Raw genomic sequence first — 20,191 nt, 5'->3', positions numbered from 1 at the left:
GGCCATGGGCAGGGCGACGACAGTGAGGGCCTCTGAAGAAAGTGAGGCGGTCGGCCACAGCTCACTAGGCTGCTTCTTTGCCAAGAAATACCCCAGTTTCATTCCATCAGCATATAAGCATATAAATAAGATCTTTTATAAGATACACTATTAAAAGTATATAAATGTTTTCTTAGATAACAACATAAACAACTCTGTTTTCTGGAAATTACCCACCTAACAGTTGATTTAATGATATTTAGAATCCTTATAAATGGGCAAATGAAGTTACTTAGCTAGGCATGCACGTGGCTGTCCAAAATGGTGTATGTGCACACATATGCACAGATGAGCCTATGTACACATTCACCTGGGCAGCCTGAGCCTACCCGAACACACCTGAATAAAAGTCATGTCTTATTAGACTGCAATGCATGACAGCTTTCACAAGAGCAGTCTGTTTTCACTCATGCAGAGGTGAGTGCTTTCATATGAGATCTGAAAAACATTAGTTTAGACATTTTCAGGTTATTAGAGTAAAAAAAAATCTATTCTCGACTTTTACAAAACCATTATTTTAAAAATAGCTAAGTATCAGAGCTTCAAACTTTATAACCTTATTTTAGAAATTTTATTTGCATAATTCCTGGGGAAATACAATATAAATTCATTCTAACGCTGGGGAGTATCTTGAAAAGATGTCAGCTAACTTGGAAACTTTCAATCTCAGAGTAAGAGCTGTACCTCATGCTGATTGCTTCACGCTCATGTCATGAACAACCGTGAGCTCAGGGCACAGGGACAGTTTTACAAGGGCTGGCTTATTTTCAACTTCATAAGTTTATTGAGATCAATACACTCTCTTTTTTTCTCTCACACACACATACACACACAACACACACGGGGTGCCAGAAAAAAAGTATACACATTTTAAGTATGATGCTTGCTCAAAAGGCATTAATCAAATGAATGCTAGTGTCACCATGTGACAGGCAGGACTGTCAAAGAAAATGGTGGAAGCACAGTAGTGAACGTCATACTACACATTGCTACCATAATTCAATTCAACTTGAATTGAACAATAATGCATAGATAACATGTATTGAAAAGTAATACATAGATAACATCTCTTACAATGTGTATACATTTTTGGCACCTCCTGTGTATGTACAGATAGAGCCAAAAATAATGCTTACTTTGTCTAGAATGCTACATATATAATTGGCATTTTTGCAGATACAGAGCTGAGTTGTTTGTTCGTTTTTAGTAAGAAGTCATGCTCCAAAGTCTATTTTTTTTTGAGTCAGAGTCTCACTCTGTTGCCTAACCTGGAGTGCAGTGGCACGCTCACGGCCACCCCAGCTGCAACCCGCTGGGCTCTGGCGATTCTCTGCCTCAGTCTTCCAATCAGCTGGAACTACAGGCGCGCACTACCACACCCAGCTAATTTTTTGATATATTGTAGAGACGAGGTCTCACCAAGTTGCCCAGGCTGGTCTTGAACCCATGGGCTCAGACAATCCTCTTGCCTCAGCGTCCCAAAGTGCTGGGATTACAGGACCGAACCACCACGCCCAGCCTCCAAAACCTATTAACAAGAAGATATAACACCACCACTCTATCCTGGCCCACTTAAAATAGGCAGAACTAGACACTGAGGTTGGATTATTAATAAAAAGATTTCTTATGAAAGTTAACATAATAATGACTTACACGCACAGGGCTTGGTCCAGTACAAATCCCTGTGTTCACAAGGAAGCCCTGAGCGGTTGAGCTACACTTTTGTAACAAAAGACGAAAGTGAGGGAACGGACTGTCTGCCCCAACGTCCTGAGCATCCCACAGACTTCCCACTGCCACACTGCCAGGTTGCGGGTGGGTCCTTCCGAAGACGCAGCATCAATTTCCCCAGACTGCCCACCCAGCCCAGATGATATGCAGATGTAACAATGACCTGTATTGACAGAGGCTGCCATATTAAGCATTTTCCATTTGGGGTATGAGAAACACACAGCTGTTTATTTATGCTAAGCAAGTACATTTAAATCAAGCAGAGCTCTACTTCTCTCTGTACCATTGTGCACAGAATCAAAATGCGCTGAGAGCTCAAACACCTTCCAGGGATAAAGTCACCTACAGCGGGGCAAAGGTGGCTCTGTGCAGGGAGTTCAGGCAGGCGTCTCCCAGGGCTGTGGCTGTCAGTTGAGAGCAAGCCTTTGGGTGCTGAGATTTAGGCACAAGAAGAATCATGTCTTTTTACGTTGACCTCTGCTGCCTTCTCACCACTCAAACTACATCAACTGTGTCATGGAGATCAAATTGCAGGCATAGGACAATAAGAAAGAAATGCTCTGTTTACTCAGCGCTCCTCCCTTCTCCCTCTCCCTTCTCTCCCTCTTTTCTCTATCAGTGTGTGTGTCATAAAGAAAACAAAGAAAATGGTTATTCTGCTCCAGAATTTACACAATTTAAGGAGATAAAACAAGGTTGGAGGCAACCCCCTCAAGTCCCCTCCGACTCTGGGAGGTTTTTTTGTCCTCTCAATAAATCCTGCTTTCTCAAACAAAAAGCAAAACCAAAATAAACAAGGTCTGTAAGAAAGGACGTCATAAATGTTCCAGAACATAAGACAATAGATGCTGAAGGTTCATCTGTCGGCCCCAGGGGATGGTGGCCACCCATGCCCTGGTAATTGCATCATGGCCTCCCCTCCCTTCTCTCTCCCCCCACCACCTCTTTGCTCTGAGCAGGCCCACCTGGGGTCAGGCCTGATGCACTGGTAAAAGGCAGCCATCTTCCCGAGCGTGGCATGACCCTCTGGTTCTTTCATTCTCCTGGAAGCTAACAGCAGGAAGAAGAGTGGGCCCTCCTGTCCTCCTCCGACTGGCCTAGGGCCCGCAGGACACCCCTGGGTGCTCAGCAAGAACTCTCATGCCCGTCGCCTCCAGCAACACCCGCAGGTCACAAGAAGTGGGGCTTCTGCCAACCCTGTACTCCTGGTCCCGTCCCGAGAGCTCCTTGGGCAGGTGCGCCGGCACACAAAAGCCGCCTAAGAAACTCAGGCACTTCCTTCTTCCACTCCAAGCCCTGAAGGCCAAAGGGTGGGGGTGGCCTGGCTCTTCAGGGAGTTGGAGTGGAGTCGTCGTCACCTGCCTCCCTTCTGTGATTGGAGTCACTGCTGAATTGCTGAGGATGAAAAATAACAAGCCTAGGCTTTGTTTTATGACGCTCACCATGGAAGCAGGCAAAGGGCAGTGACGGGCTGAGGCTGCACTTCCCACCCGAGTGAGGGCAGGTCCCAGGAAGAAAGAAGACCTAACGCTGAGAAAGTCTGAAACAGATTCTGAGCCAAACACACCCAAGCCCAGGGCTCTCCGCTCTCATTCCAGCACCAAAACCACACAGCCCCTCCTGCTTTCCTGGACGTACATTTGCCATCTGCAGAGCAAGTGACTAGGTGAGGGGACACGCTTGTCTCTGTCCCTGCACCCTCGCTCTCTAGCCTTATTTTTCTTTTTCTTTTTCTTTACAGGCCCAACATGTTACCTCGAGCCCTAGATATGTTTTGGGAACTACTTTCCTGGGAACTTCCAAATGCTTCATTAGCCAGGCACCTGCTAACCCCCACTCATTGTGGCACTAATGGGACTTCCAGCCCTCCCTGCTGGAGACCACACCTGGCAGGTGCTCAGACCACGCCTGCCCAAGAGAAATTGCCAACTGAGTTTGCCTGACTAGGTGACCCAGCCTCCTCACGTGACAAAGCCACCCGCCCTGGTGATGCGATGTCCTCTCTGATTGCCTGCAGCTGCCACTTCAAAATAATAGACTCCTGCAACCAGCTTCGCAACTCCACCTTGACTCAAGTTCGTCCTGAGTCTGATGGCTGCAACCACAACCCGGATAGTCAGCAGTTGCCAGGCAACGTCTGGAGTGTTGACAGAAGCTCTGGGCAGCAGGTGCAATTCTGTATTTCTAAAACCCAGGAGCAGGCAGCAGCAAGGGCAACTTCTGAAGATGGTTCTTAAAATGTGCTAGCTTGCTTTTTTGTTTTCCAAAAGGCAACTGTACATAGAGTTCTAGTCAAATGGCTCACAATTTAAATAATGAAGTATAAAAACACATTTGACAGTGACAAAAGAAAGCAGTGAGTTCAGAGATGAACTCGGAGGACAATAATTGAGTGCTCTGAAGGTCGTCATACACACTCTCCCTGTATGTGGTTAAAGTCTGCAAGCCTGTTGTCCCCCTGCCAGTAATTCAGCCTTCTGTGGACGGGAACAACAGCCTGCCAGGGAGTCCCCTGTCTCCTGGGAGGTGCTGCAGGGACCCACACAGCAGAGTGGATTATTGAAGGGACAGGGGCTGGGCCCCAGGGCTAATGCTTCTGAGGAGTGTCTCAGCTGCCAGGACTCTCTGCCCAGTGGCAAAGAAGGCCAAACCCCACAAGATCCACAACAGCAATTCCAACCTGCTCAGTCAGCTAGATTGAGCTCGAAGCCCACTATACCTGCTCTGGTCATGTGACCTGCCTTCTCACAGCTGCGGTGGCCCCTTAGAAGTCTCTTGAGCACTGTGTCACCTTATATGGCTACGTCCTGGATCCCCTTAGGCCCGGGGCTCATTTCATTCAGAGGAGAGGGAATGAACACCTCCCAGGTCCAGTGGTTTCTATTCACCTTCATTTAAGGCTCACAACCACCTCTGAGTTAAATGGTACATCTCTTTTTTGCAGGTGGGGAAATCAAGGATCTGAGAGGTTAAGCAACCAGTCCAAGATGACTGTGCTAATCAATGAAAATCTGACACTCCAATTAAGTAAGGCCCGTACCCCACCCAAGTGTGAGCTCTCGCCCATTATGGCAGCAGCCTCCTAAGAAACCCAAGCCAAGAATTGGAGTGATCAAATTACATCCTTTCTGGGCTAGCAATCCGGCAACACGTATCAAAGATCCAGGACAGTGGGCCAACGAGACACCACCTCAGACTGAGATAAACCCCACAAGGAGAAGCAGTGTTGCGTCTTTTGGTCTCATTGATGAATGCCCAGGGACTGAGAGGTTTGCCGAAGAGCTGGGGGGGCGGGGCAAGACATGCTAAAGGCCTTGATGCAGTCCACGCACATGCATGCGCACACACATGCACACACCTCTCACTGCCCCCTCCAACACCTCACAACCTGTTCTCCACAGCATGGTTTGCACATTTCACGTCTCTGCTCAATTTTAGGCAAACTGCTCAGTAATTTTCTTTCTTTGCCCTCCCTGAAGTAACCAAGCTATACATTCCCTGTAACCAACCTAAAAGACCAATGACACCCATGTGTATCTATTAAAATGCAATTTATAAGCAGAAAATCTTTTATGCAAACAAATCTAAAGGCTTTGTGCTAGGATCCCCTTAGGCCTGGGGCTTATTTCATTCAGAGGAAAGAGAATGTAGCATCTCCCAGGTCCAATGGTTTCTATTCACCTTCATTTAAGGCTCACAACCACCTGTGTGTGAGCTAAATGGTACATCTCTTTTTTGCAGGCATGAAAATAGAGGATCTGAGAGGTTAAGTAACCAGTCCAAGAAGACTGTGCTAATCAGTGAAAACCTGACACTCCAATTAAGTAAGGCCCGTACCCCACCCACGTATGAGCTCTCACCCATGATGGCAGCAGCCTCCTAAGAAACCCAAGCCAAGAGTCTGAGTGGCCAGTCAAATTACATCCTTTCTGGGCTAGCAATCCAGCAGCATGTGGCAAACCTGCTGCTCTAGTAATTCCACTTCTGGGGAATTTGTCCTAAGGTGATAACCAAGCACTCCCCATAGTAGGTTCCTGGAAATGCCCCTCCATAGAAGGCATAAACAGGAGGCTGATCATGGTGTCAGGACATAGCCATATAAGGGAATGATACACAGTCACTAAAAATCATGTCATAGGAAAATAGTCACTGACATGGGCGAATGCCCACAACACATTGCAAGGGGTGGAAGGAAGTAGTGCTTCTAAAAGTTAGTATGCATCCCCATCATCTGAAGAGCTGGCTTAACACAGATTCTGCTTCAGTAAGTCTAGGCTGGGGCCTGCAATTCTTGCTTTTTTTTTTTTGAGTCAGAGTCTCACTCTGTTGCCCAGGCTGGAGTGCAGTGGCACCGCAGCCTTCATCTGTTAGGCTCAGGAGGTCCTTCCACCTCAGCCCTCCAAGTAGCTGGAATACAGGCATGCGTCACCACGTCTGGCTAATTTTTTGACTTTTTGTAGAGACGAGATCTTGCCACGTTGCCCAGGCTGGTCGCAAACCCCTGAGCTCAGGCAGTTCTCACGCCTCTACCTCCCAAAGTGCTGGGATTACAAGCCACCGTACCCAGCAGTTTCTTGCATTTCTAACCAGCTCCCTGGTGGTGCTGAGGAAGCGCCATGGGCCTTTCTTTGATGAGTAATGTGCTACAAAATAGTGGGTGCAGTAAGAACTCATTTTTATTTTTAAAAAATCTTAGTGCATAGAAGGAACAAAGGAAGGACCACAAAAAGACGTGAACTGAAGTTATCTTTGAGTCATGAATTTATGTACATTTTAAACTTTCTTGTTGTGCTTTTCTGTGCTTGGAAGTTTTCTGACTGCCCATGTATTTTGTTCATAATTAGAAGAAGCTCCAATCGTTTATTTTAAAGACAAGGCAGTGTGATGTAAATAGACTGGAATTTGAGGATTTGGAGTTAAGTTACTTTCCCTTTCTGAGGTTCAGTTTCCTAACGTGGAAACTTCACGCCTAAGTGGTTGTGAGAATTAAAGCAGATCCCACGTGTAAGTTTCTACCCAGTGCCTGGCACGCGGAAGGAACTCTCAGTGTCAGGCCCTGCCCCCTCCGCTGCTGGAATAAGAGCCTGTGTCTACGAGAAGCAGTGTCTGTCATTTTCCCAAAGTACTTTTGCATCGGCTCCCTTGTTTGTCTCCACATTGTCTCTGCGACAGAGAACTGCAGGAGTAACCATCACCATAGGGTTTTACAGTACTGAACTGCAAGAAAGGCAACCAACCTGCCCAAGGCTGCTGGCCCAGAACTTCTGTCCCTTCTTGGCTCCACTACCTCTAGCGTCGCTCTCGCACACCCCACACACAGGGACCGCAATGGTTGCCCCCGACCTTAGGGCCTGGGACAGGGTTGCAGAACTGGGGTCTCTCTGGGCCTGCCAGGAAACAGGCTGGGGGAGCCCCCATACAATGTGCCACTTAACCGATTCACGCCTCTACGAGTCACCCTAACCCTCGCTTCCTCGTGGGGTTTAAAAACATCACAATGTGTTTCCCCTCGTGTAATATTTTGAACATCCAGACCATTTAAATAACTCCAAGAGGTGGCTTTGCTAGTGATAAGTTATTTTCAGTTGCAGGGGCAGTCAAGCAGTTACTGCCCCAAAGCCCAACGGGACACTTACTTAGATTGGCTGTTTACAGTGGTCAGAAATGAACTAGATAACTTCAGAATCTTTCCTGTGTGTTATTCAAGGTGAACTTTTACAAGTGGTACCTGCCACACTGACATCCTCTTCTAGCTTAATATCCCAAAGTGCTGTTATAAAGAACCCAACAGCCATCGTGGATCACACTGATACCTAACCAAACCCCCAAACAGAAACAGCAGCCATAGATCACCCTGCTACATGAGCGGTTCTTCCCAGTTCTTTCCAGTTGAATGTAGTGCCGTCGTCCACCGGAGTAAACCCTGAGGGCAGTGCCCTCGCTGGGAGTTGGTAGGTGGCTCCACACGTGCTGCTGGGCAGAAGTCACTCCACTTGGGCCTTATGGGGCCAGCCACCCTCAGCATGCTCTTGCACACTCCTCTTATCTTGCAGGAGGCAAAGAACATGCATTGGAGAACTTGTTCTTAAAGATGGGACCTGCGTTGTGACCTTCTCCAAGGCCCTCCAGTAATCCATGCTGTGGAAATGAGGGGATGTCGGGACTTTCTGAAAGATCCCTGGGCATGGGATGCTGACTCAGCTGGCACTACTTTCTGTTCGGATCTCGAGTCCGTTCGCCATTGTCACCATCTGTCACTGCCTTATTTCACTGTTATAGGTAGCCCAAGACACAGGTGACAAAGATGCTGGTGTTCTCTAAGAAAAAAGACCCACCCTGTCTACCGATCACTTCGACACTGCTTCCAGTGAGGGTCACTGACTCAGACCCTCAACTCATGAAGGCAACCTATATTCATCCCAACCCTGTCCCTCAAAACACCTGTGAGGAAAGCAAGACCTCCTCCCCAAAATCAACCCCATCGAAGCTCGCTCCACCCCCACCCCCAGGCCCAGTTAGACAATGTGTTCTCCATTTCACACCCACCTGGGGCCCATGTACTGTGAGGCAAACATGCACAGGAATGCCACGCAAACATCATTTCCCGCAGGGCTTTGTCACTCTACACAGCTGCATGGGTTAGGCACTTCCTTGTCAGGGGCAGGCATGACCAACCCCGACTCCCTCACTCCGGTCCCCTCTCCCCTCGGCTCATGTTCATCACAAATCACAGGAGAGAGTGTGGTCTGGCCTCTCATTCAGCAGATGCAGACCGAACTGCAGAGAAAGACTTGGCTGCTCACTCAGGTTCACGTTTTGTGGCAAAGGCACAATCGGACGCCTGGACTCCCACTTCCCTTCACACAAGACAGATCCCTGATATTCAGCCCAGAAAATCAGCAACTCCTAGCTTTATCATCTCAGACACTGCATGCCCCAATGACATCAGTCACGTTTGTCAGTCACTCTGCACGGGTGTGGTGAGGCAGACCCCCAGTATCTCTGACAGAGAGCAAGGAGAACAGAGCTCGCCTGGGACACTTGGCTGTCACCCAACATCCTATCAGCTGGTAGCTCTGTGCAGAAGAACTGCACTCAGGAACCTTGCGGCCTAATGAGTAAGATGCACAGACATAAATGACTCAACATAGATGTCAAGAATCACTGGGAAATGACTCCTTATAAGAGACTAAGGAAATAGGCTTTCACACTAAAGACAGAAATAAAGAGGTGCCACACAGAGAAGTGTCTGCATTTCTTAAATAAATAAACAAACAAACACGACCAGAGTCAGTCAGCTAATGATATTACACATTTGCCCCTGGTAGGCTGTCACTCCGGAAATTTGATTACAGAGAGGCTACAGGTACTGACAATTTGTCCTTGTGGACCTGGAGAACACATGAAATGCGGCCCATTTGCCTGTTCATTTCCCTCTTGGTCAACTCTCAGGTTTTCTATCAGCCAGCCTGACCCCAGGTCAAGCCACAAACTTGCTAACTGATTTCTTGGACTTGGGAGTAAAAGCCAGTGTGTTCCAGCAATCTCCCTGACCTTGGAGAACATTCAGGTTTGGAGTTGAAGGTGAAGATATGAGGACACCAAATATACAATTATTGAAAACAAATTATGTCTCCATTTGTTTGCCTTTGTTTTAAATTGAGAGTAAAAATACAGGTAATATTTGGGTGTCTTTTGAGCTCTAAAATCACCGTAGTAACTGAAAAGGCATTAATTTAGTCTTCATTTCAAGTTAACTTAAAAATAATTTGGATAGCCAGTACAAACCTTAGAGAGTTTAAATCTGTTGTTAAATTATTTTTTACATTTTCCCACTCTGTTGTAAGCCATTGATGTTTAAATAAAGTTCCTTACTGAACAAGGCTTTTGTCCTAAGACTGTGATCTTATTAAGGGCCAGCCTATTTGGAATTCTGCTTTGTGTTCACACCACTGAGCCCATGTGTTGGACCCCAATAAATGGTTATGGACTTAAATGAATGTATTGTACATCTAATTGATGTTATCATTTATCACAGCTTCTGCTTTGGGAGATTTTTCATTTTCATCACCACAAGGTAAGATAAGGCAAAATGGCAACACCTGGCACACCTGTTGCCATGCTTCTATCGTCTGCCCTTGGCAGACATCAATAATCAACCACAGCATCATCCTCAGGCTTGCTCACAGCATGGTACTCCATGTAGCCACTTACTGCCAGCTGCTCAGAACAGTCTTTGGCTGGAAGCCTGCCACTGCTGCTGGTAGAAATAGCAGTAAGTCTGTAGAACTGGGAACTCGCTTTGGCTCTACCACTCACAAACTACTAACGAGCTGAGTCACTTGTGACCAGTCACTTCCCTCTCTGGGCCTCAACTGTAATATAAGTGGCTTGGACTCTAATATCTGACATTCTATTACAATCATGCATCTGTGCAACGATGTTTCGGTTAATAACAGACTGCATATATGATGGTGGTCTCATAAGATTATAACTGAGTTTAAAAATTCCTACCGCCTAGTGATGGTGTAGCCATCGTAATGTGGGAGCACAATTACTTATTTTTAAAATAAATTTCGTGTAGCCTAAATGTACAGTGTTTTTAAACTCTATAATAGTGGACGGTAATGTCCTAGGCTTTGACATTTACTCACCACTCACTCACTCATCTGGCATTTAGTCCTGCAAGCTCTATGCATGGAAAGTGCCTTCTATAGGTATAACATTTAAATCTTTTATATGGTATTTTTACTGTACCTTTTCCATATTTAGATATGTTCAGGTACATACTTATCATGATGTTACAACTGCCTGCAGTATTCAGTAGTCACACGCTGTCCTGGGTGTGTAGTCCAGGAGCAACAGGCTATACCATACAGCCTGGGTGTGTAAGTAGGCCATACTACCTGGGTTTGTGTAAGTATACTCCGTGGTGTTTAAACAACAATGAAATTGCCGAACGAGGCATTTCTTAGAATGTATCCCTGTTGTTAAGTGATGCGTGACTGTATTTTACTTTTGAAAAATGAATGTCTGTAAAACGGGCACAAATTTCTTTCTGTGTGGAGACATTGTTTTAGCCAAGACATGAAACATGTTTGAGCTGAGACCAACATACGCAGATTCTCCTCGCCTTACGACGGGGTCATGTCTCAACAAACCCACTGTAAGTATTGTAAGTTGCAAATGCATGGCTGCCTGGGATCTGTGGCTTCCTGCTGCCACGCAGATTGGAAGAGAAGGGTGATTTCTACTGAACGCCTATGGCTTTCACATCATCCTACAAAGGAAAAATCCTAAGTTGAATGAGCCACTGTAAGTTGAGGATCACCTGTATTGAAAATTGAAAATATATTTTCAAAACCTAGTTTTCAAAACTCAGTTTCAATAAACTACTTGTGACCCAGAAAAATGAATGGCACTACCACAGAAGCTCCTTCTGGTCTGGCCCAGTCCACCTCACTGCCTCCATTTCTGCAACACCACCATGCCTGATACTCTGTTTCCTGACGGAATGTGCGTCCTTTGCCTCATCCACACACAGCAGCAACTTTTACCACCACCCCGGCCCTAAAAAATCTTCCAGCTCCCTGGGCAACCTGTACCCTTCTTCTGAGCCCTTGCCCACTCACCACAAATTGGTGTTTATATATCTCCCTCCTGGACTTTGAGCTCTTTGTGGGCTAATTATTTTCTTTTTTTTTTTTTTTGAGTTGGAATCTCACTCTGTCACCCAGACTGGAGTGTAGTGGCCGCTCCCGGCCACCGCAGCCTCGACCTACTGGGCTCCGGTGATCCTTCCACCTCAGCCTTCCAAGTTGCCGGAATTACAGGCATGTGCTACCACGCCCGGCTGATTTTTTGATTTATTGTAGAGATGAGGTCTCGCTGCCCAGGCGGGTCTCGAACCCATGGGCTCAGGCAATCCATTCACCTCAGCCTCCCAAAGGTGCGGGATTACAGGCTGAGCCACCGAGCCCGGGTTGGGTTAATTATTTTCATCTTTGTAGCCCTAATGTAGCCTTTGTACCACACAGTAGGGACTTGATGACGATTTTATGAATAAGTGAGCCTCATCACCTATGCTTATAAAAACTAACGAGAGTAGTCACCAGATACCAAACCTGTATTCACTTTTCATAAGGTATTTCACTGTGCTAAATTTCTTCTGAACTTTTATGAAAATATTCTCAAATAGTTGATTTTATTTGAACCATTTGGTAAGATTCTCTGACAAAAGACCCGTGTGTGATTCAGATGCGGGGGCTGGTTTGGTTTGACATAAATATCTTCCTATTTTGTAATCCTGAGACACCACATTTGGAGAGTAAGGACATGGAACAATATGGAAATACACTTGGCCCATTATGTGAAGACATCTAATATTCCAAATCATTCCAGCCTCTGTATTTTAAAGACCTAAAATAAAGCAGCAAATTCCCTATTTTCTTAAACATTTCCACAAGGGTGGACATAGTATATAGATGCCTACACCATTTGGCACTTAATAACTTCTGCATTGCCCCTGGGTCACAGCTGGCCTCCTTAATTAGAATGCAAAGTCTCTGAGGACAGTACCAATAAACTTGATAATTTCTGTATATCCCACGGTACTGAGTACGTACATAGTAGGTGCTCAGTAAATGCACAGTTATTAATACAGCACAACATATAAAATGTTTAATCCTCTAATTGGCAAGGGTCATTTCTGGATACTGCACTGGACATGGTACTACAGTCACTGAGGAAACATTTGCACGGGCTCCTTAGTTGCACTTTCTCTAGTGACATCGAGAAAGTGACCAGAGGAAGGCAGGCTGTGTTGATCAGGCAAGATCCCTTGAAGAAACAAGGACCTTGGGGATTTCTCAAACTTTATTCTTCCAGTAAGCCAAAATGTGATGGCAGCTCATCACGTGCCAGGAACTGTTCTGAATAGTGACATATGTTTACTTCTTAAAGGGTGGCTGAATTGAATATTATGAGTGCTTCATCCAAGCCAGGCATTTCTGAGTCGTTAATCGAAGAGTCACCAGGTGGCAGTCAGTAACAAGAGGAAGTATCAGTCAAGGCAAGGGGGAGGGTGGACAAGGGGACAGTCCTGACCCAGTCCTGTGTTTCTGCGTGGGTGTTTTCTGGGTGCCTGCTCCCAAGGTAGTTACAGGTTTTCCAGTTCTCTGGCAGCGAAGCTGGGCTGCTGTACAGACAGGAGAAAAGCTGACAAGGTCTCTTCCCACACTCTATCAAGTCAGATTTCTCTGCAGGGGCAAAGGCGCTGCAGTGAGACTCAGCCCAGAATGGCAGCAATGAGTGTTTGATAGATATTCTGTCCTGCTGGGCTCTGAGGGAAGACAGAGGTACCAGGAGAGCCCCTCAGCCCTGAGCCCTCTCTGGCAGTTGTGGCAGGTAACCACCTGGACAAGTCTGACACATCTGGGAGGAAACTGCGCCTCCCTCCACTGACTCTGCCCCTCAGGGTTGCCAAGGCTGAAGGGAAACTTGCTGAATGTTCTTTTCTTTTTTTGAGTTGGAGTCTCACTCTGTCACCCAGACTGGAGTGCAGTGGCCGCTCCCGGCCACCGCAGCCACGATCTGCTGGGCTCTGGCGATCCTTCCGCCTCAGCCTGCCAAGTAGCTGGAACTACAGGCTCGCACTACCACACCCGGTTAATTTTTGATTTATTGCAGAGATGAGGTCTCGCCAAGTTGCCCAGGCGGGTCTTGAACCCGCGGGCTCAGGCAATCCACTCACCTCAGCCTCCCAAAGCGTGGGATTACAGGCTGAGCCACCGAGCCCGGCTGCTGAATGTTCTTAATGGCTAGAGGTGCTGAGGGGTAGACCACCCTGGAGAGGCCCATGCCTCCCCGCTTCCATAAGTCTACCCTCTGGATGGCCATCCATGCTGTTTCAGGGATCCTAGTGGCTTTTTGACTGACATGTCAGATGGGCTGAACTCGGCATCTGCCTGAAACCCAGTGGACACTCCTGCATCTGGGAAAGCTGCGGCTCTAATTTCTATCTGGAGGCAGCCCCGTGGAACCAAGTTCATGATGGCAAGCGCTGTCACGGGCTGTTGAGCCCACCTGTCAGGGGATGTTCAGAAGCCCCGTGGAGGGAACATCAAGTGACCCTGTCACTCAAAGTGCCACCCAGGTCCAGCAACCTCAGCCCCACCAGGGAGTTGGTCAGAAATACAGAGTCTCAGGCTTTACCCAGATTCTGAATCAGAATCTACACTGTAACAAGATCACTAGATAATTCCTCTGCACATTCACATTTGAGAACCACTGCTTCAAATCTCTTGTTCTCAGTCTTGGTTGCACATCAAGATCACCTGGGAGCTTTAAAAAATCCTGATACTCAGGTCATGGCCCAGCCCAACTGCTGGCAGTGGGGCCCAGGTGTCAGTCATTTTTTAAAGCTCCCTAGGTATTTCAGAATATAGGCAGCTTAGAGAACCTCTGTTCTAGAGGTGTGTCAAGACCTTTGAATGTGACCCTCATGTCATTAGGTGAGTCTTCTGCTGGAGAACACTCCCCATGTATACGCACATGATGCTTACCCACAAGGTAAGGAGCTTCAGGAGCTTGGTGCCTGCACTACCCAGGTGATGGAAGTCATTCATGGCCAAAGGTTCTCCTGGTGACCTAGTGGCAGTCGCTGGGCCCACAATGTCATTGAGGGGAGTGTGAAGAGATCCTTGAAGTCGATCTAGTCTATTTCTGAGAAGTGCCTCTTACTCAGGCTCAGGGTAGCATCTCAGAAAGATCCGCCCTCTAATCGTGGCTAGGCTGCATTCAGAAGGGCCAGGCAACTGGAGTTCCCTGGGCAGGGGCGTGATGCTTTCCAACTCTGGATAAGGGTCTAGGAACAGTAGGAGAGTGGATCTAAAACATAAAATATGGGGAGGCTGGGGGCATGTGGTTCCACAACCCATGCTACAGAGTCTCCGGGACAAAAGGTTTTCCTTTGAGCCACTGAAGATCAAATAAAGGAGAACTGAGGGACTGCAGCTTCTAGAAATGGGAACGCATCCAGAGGGATTAAAGCCAATGGAGGCTGCATCCCACTCAGAACCAGTGGTGAGGGCAGCTCTGCTCCCAGGTGCTACTGAGCAGAGGAACCGCTTCTCCTGCAGGGCTGGAAACTGAACTCACCCAAGCTCAGATGCCCAGGAACTCAGTAAGAACCTGCCAAAGCCGGACTCTTAACATGTGGTATAGTCCAAGACAAGAGCCAGAGAGGTGACACACGCCTGAGCAGGTCAATGCAGTTCCCTCTCCCTGGCACAAGTGGTTGTTCCAGGGACGGACATGAGACTGGTTTCGGGCCAAGGAGAGTGAAAGCTTTTTGGAATTACTAAAAGAGAATATTTCCTTTTTGTTGGGAAGATGTGAGTCTACAGAGGAAAGAAGTACCAAGAACTGGAGAGGGAAAAGTAAGCATACCTGGGAGCTCTGTTTGGAGTCCTGGATCCAGCTATTCCTGAAGCCAGGTATCTGTGACCTCCCAGTTATATGAGCCATGAAACCTGTCTCTCTGCTGTCTTAAAAGCCAAACAAGCTTTTGCAAGCCTTACCTGCAAAAGATAGAATCCCACCTAATTCCCAAAGCAAACAGGGGTTGGCTGAGTGATGTCAAACCATTTGAACACTCTGAAGCTGCCTTGGACATGCTTTCTTGGGTTCCATTTTTAGATCTATAGGACTCAGGAGTCTGGTACACTTTTAAGACTTTCAGCTGCAGCCAGGACAAGTTGGGACAAACTGTAAGGAAGGTATCAATAAAGGAAGCATCAGTTTGTTGCAGATTTACGGGGCATTATGCCTTTGTATCAGAGTCACTTTTGAATACTCAGTGAGCAGCACAATAAGCAAACTCCAAGCTCTGGCCCATCTCCTGCATGTGTCCAGTGCATTCTGATGCCCTCCCTACTTCCAGGTGGGAAAGAATCGATCAAAGGATGAAGGGCCTTAGAATGAGACAGACCTAAGTAGACACAAGAGGTGGCAGCAAGCTTCTTGAGTAGAAAGAGCTGCAAGAGGCAGCTTTTAGGATGGAGCAGGTCACCAAATGCAAAGGAACCACCATGAGGGGAGACTCAAGCCAACCAATAGTGACCGGCACAGAAGGGAGAGGATAGAGGTCTCGATGGACTGGACAAATTGTATGAAGGACCAGCAGTGTTTCTCCCATCCAGACATCTTGGCACCACAATCCACCTCCCAGAACTTAAATGCCACCTCCTGGGCAATGAAGGCTGGAAGAAACACCAGGTTGACTGAGATTAAGATGGCGGGCAGTCAGCCCTCGAGGCTCAAAGCAGAAAAGAAGCTGAAAATTGTGTTCCTCAGGCACCTGCACTAGTGAGCTGAGACCCGCCCCTCAGGAGCCAAGCCTGGGGCTTTGCAAATATCAGGTGCTCAACAAGGGACAGCCAGTAGGTTGCTCTCATTGGTTCTGTGCAACCTTAGGAAGAGCACGTTTGCATAAAGCTAACGTAAAGAGCAGCTAGGGCAATGAGCCAGAGAATCTGATAAAACTCTACCATCCAAATGAAGGGATAAACCTGAGCCTGAGTAGAACAGAAAGAATTCCAATTTCTGTCTACACTGAAGTCCTGGTGTCACTTGCCAGCCTGAGGCTAGTAAGTTTCTCTCCTATCAAAAGGGGATGACAAGGCCTGTCATACAGGCTGCTGTTCGGGACCAAATAAGATGATGTAATGCATAAAGGAGGGATGAAGCTAATGGAAGGGACTATTGCTCACTGTTATTTTTGGCATCTCTCAAAACGCAGCACATGGGCACCCTCCCACACCACCTCCACACAGGCCTGCTCTGGCTGTCCTGTCCTCACTCACTGGGATTCAGAAATAGTGCCGCCCACAGGAGATGATCTATAGCTGGGGAACGGCCTGTTGGGAGTGGTGGTAAGGGACAGCAGACCCACAGGTGCTCCATCCGCCTAAAACTCCAGCCAGCAGAGGGTGTGAGGGGGATGTTGGGGCAGAATCTGGTGCCAATGAGGCCCTGGGAGCACACAGCAAAACCTGCCCCTTTCTGCCATGGATGAGCAGAACTGAGTCCAAGAGAGAGCCTGGATCGGCAGCAAATTCCCTGCACTGGCCAGATAACCCAGAGGCGTGCACAGCCCACAGGGCCAGCAGGAAGGGCTCAACACAGGGGGAAAGGGAGGACAATGACCAGATGTTGCCAGGGACCTATCACAACCTCACGCACAGGCCCACGGAGAAGAAAACATGCAGGGCTGGAAGCAGGTAAAAAAGGAGTTGAGATGGTGCGGCCGGACCTAGACCCTACTCTCTCCCACAGCCACAGAGAGCCAGTCTGCCTGACCTCACCACCAGGGCATCCCAGCCTATCACTGCCACCCAACCTAACTCCAGTGGAGAGAAGAATGTAAAGATGATCCTGCTAGAGACAAAATTATTGTGACTGCCACCCCCCCCCACCATAAATCCATATGTTGAAAGCTAATCCCCGATGTGATGGTATATGGAGGTGGGGTCTTTGGGAGGTGATTAGGCCATGAGAGTGGAACACTCATAAATGGTATTAGTACCCGTATAAAAGAGGCCCCAGAGGACTCTTCAATCCTTCTGCCATGTGAGGACACAGTGAGAAGATGGTCCTCCACGCACCAAGAAGCAAGCCCTTACCAGACATCAATTCTGCCAGCACCTTGTTCTTGGACTTCTCAGCTCCCAGAACTATAAGAAATGAATTCCTGTAGTTTACAAGCCACTCAGTTTCTGGTATTCGGTTAGAGCAGCCCTACAAGACCAAGACATAGCCCCACCTGAAGGCGCCTGAAAAATGGGAGAATGAACTTGGGCCTTCCAGAGAGCGGCATCAGATCCTTTGCCCTGTTCTCAGACCCTGGAACCAGGAAGCACTGAGTCAGCTTTAGCTCACAAGGAGGGTAATGAGAAGTCCCTGAGCCCCGAAAGGTGTAGAGGAGTATGGGAGCATGTGTATCTGTGGCAGTTAGGCATCTGTACTATGGGACCATAACAAGGAAGTAGAACCTCAAGTACATGGGTTGCAGTTTATGGAGATGATCTAGCCAAGAGCGTGACTGAAACCTGCTGTCGGGGTCAATTCTTCAGCAACTGTAAAGGATGCAAGAGATATATGGCTTGGATGATAGGGCATCTCAACTCCAGACTTGATTGCAATATACTATACTAAGACTAATTTAGTGGCCAACCCTTCACCTTCATGCTAAGGAGCTGCTAAATCAAGGGGAGGATGTGGGAAAAGCAGCTGCATTTTCCCCCCATTTTTTTTATGGTGGTAAAATACATAGCAACTACATTTTTAAAGTTTCTCAGCAAGAATAAATAATAACCAAGATCCATAATGATCTGCTGGATGCTAATGTTTATAATTCAGGATGAAATTGTTATCATGAAAATATGATTGACAGGTTGTGGTGGGAATTTAAAAAAAGCTCAATAAAACTGCATAAGGGAACAATAGAAAACACAGATGAAAATACAGCCTTCAGATGTTCAGAATCTCAGAGGCAGTAAAAACTGGAGCTCTCACTTGGCAACCAACCAAGAATTTTTCAAACTGAGGTTGACAGGTTCTGTAACTTGCCGCAGGACACAGAACGAATTAGTAGCAAAACTGAGTTCTCTTACCTCATCAAATATGACACCAAACATTCAACTGTGACTCAAAAGACTTTTAATAATAAAACCAAAAGCAAGTGACATCAGTGAAAATGGCAAAATAAGGACCTCCAAAAATTCTCTCCACCACAGAAATAATGAAAAAACTAGCAAAAACAAAAAGTCAAAATGAACTTTGTCAGAACTCTGGAAACTAATACAACAATTCAGGGAGCATTTATTCCAGAAAAACAGTTGAATCTCAGTAAAAAAAGAGTGAGCTTTGAGGTTTTGGCTTGCTATATTCCAGTCTCCTGCTCTCTAGTTCCATGACAACCTTGATAACCAACAGCTTTACACTTATTGCATAAATCGACAGCCTAGCAGCCACTGGAGGGAAAAGAACTGGGTTTAAACATCTTCTAAGTTCTAGTCTCAGAGAACTGTCATTATTTGACCTGGCTGTTGGTTCTCTAGAAAGCAGAAAGTCAGAGATCACCCAATGTGAAAATCCTTTTCTCCCACAGAGATGCTTGTTGAAGACAATTATAGGCAAATATTTAACTTCACAGTTGCCTGAGGCAGTGGATAACAGTTGGGGCAAACAACAGATTGGCTAACAAAAAAAAAAAAAAAGAGGCTGGGCTTGGTGGCTCAGTCTATAATCCCAGCACTTTGGGAGGCTGAGGCTAGTGGATCGCCTGAGCCTGCAGATTCAAGATCAGCCAGGGCACCTTGGTGAGACCTTGTCTCTACAATAAATCAAAACTTAGCCAGGCATGGTAGGGTGCACCTGTAGCACCAGCTTCTTAGAGGGCTGAGGCAGAAGGATTGTTGGAGTACAGCAGGTCAATGCTGGGGTGGCTGTGAGTATGCCACTGCACTCCAGCCTAGGCAACAGAGTGAGATTCCAACTCAAAAAAAAAAAAACTTACAAGGAAGTCCAAGGCTGGGCTTGGTGGCTTGTAATACCAGCACTTTGGGAGGCCAAGGCAAGTGGATTGCCTGAGCCCACGGGTTCAAGAACCACCTGGGCAATTTGGCAAGACCTCATCTCCACAATAAATAAAAAATTAGCCGGGCATGGTAGTGCACGCCTGTAGTTCCAGCTACTTAGAAGACTGAGGCGGAAGGATCTCCGGAGTCCAGCAGGTCAAGGCTGGATGACAGAGTGAGACTCCAACTCAAAAAAAAAAGGAAGTTCAGTCTATTCCTGGGTACCTAGAATATCACATGTAGGGTTGTACATACACTCAGGAAATACTTCAGAAGGCCCCAAACTCTCAAGGCTGACTGACTTTGAAGTTCTGCACAAGTAGGAAGTGAGGGTTTAGACGGTTGTCAATTTCCCAGTTGAGTATTAAAAGGAGTGTCCAGACATGCACAGTCTTTCAGCAAAAATTGGATGATTTAGTTCTAAACGTGTAAGGAAAGCTTTGTTCGATCATTCACTGATCACTAAGCTAACTAAGTAGAGACTTCAGTGACCACATATGACAAAAATATATAGACTTTACAGAATTAGTTCAGAAAAGTCAGTAAACAAACAACAGCAACAAACAGCAATAACAACAAACCTTGAGGAAGAAGAGAAAATCTGATATTTCAAGTTGGCACATCATGTTTTTAAAATTTTCAGCAAAAAATTATAAGACCTGAAAAGAAACAAGAAAGTATCATCCACACATAGGAAGTCCAGATGGAAGACTTACTAGACAAGGAAATTAATTGTTTCAATTATGTTCAAATAAACAAGACATTGAAGAAAAGTATGAGAA

The 20,191-nt window shown here is 46.7% G+C and overlaps 1 protein-coding gene across 1 annotated transcript in view; it reads right to left on the bottom strand.

Annotated features, from left to right (window-relative positions):
* The window catches only part of KIAA1211L (KIAA1211 like), an 85,139-nt gene extending 82,119 nt beyond the window's left edge, over window positions 1-3,020 (bottom strand). Inside the window, exon 1 of the mRNA XM_021711535.1 lies at window positions 2,736-3,020. Within this exon, the coding sequence (XP_021567210.1) occupies window positions 2,736-2,809 (74 nt within the window). The 5' untranslated portion in view covers window positions 2,810-3,020. The remainder of the gene's footprint in view (window positions 1-2,735) is intronic.
* Between the last annotated feature and the right edge of the window lie 17,171 nt (window positions 3,021-20,191).

Source organism: Carlito syrichta, unplaced genomic scaffold, assembly GCF_000164805.1.
Source record: "Carlito syrichta isolate Samal-C Ts95f unplaced genomic scaffold, Tarsius_syrichta-2.0.1 Scaffold302353, whole genome shotgun sequence".
Lineage (NCBI taxonomy): Eukaryota > Metazoa > Chordata > Mammalia > Primates > Tarsiidae > Carlito > Carlito syrichta.
Note: the sequence above shows the minus strand (reverse complement) of the source record. Positions and strands in the feature narration are given on the sequence as shown.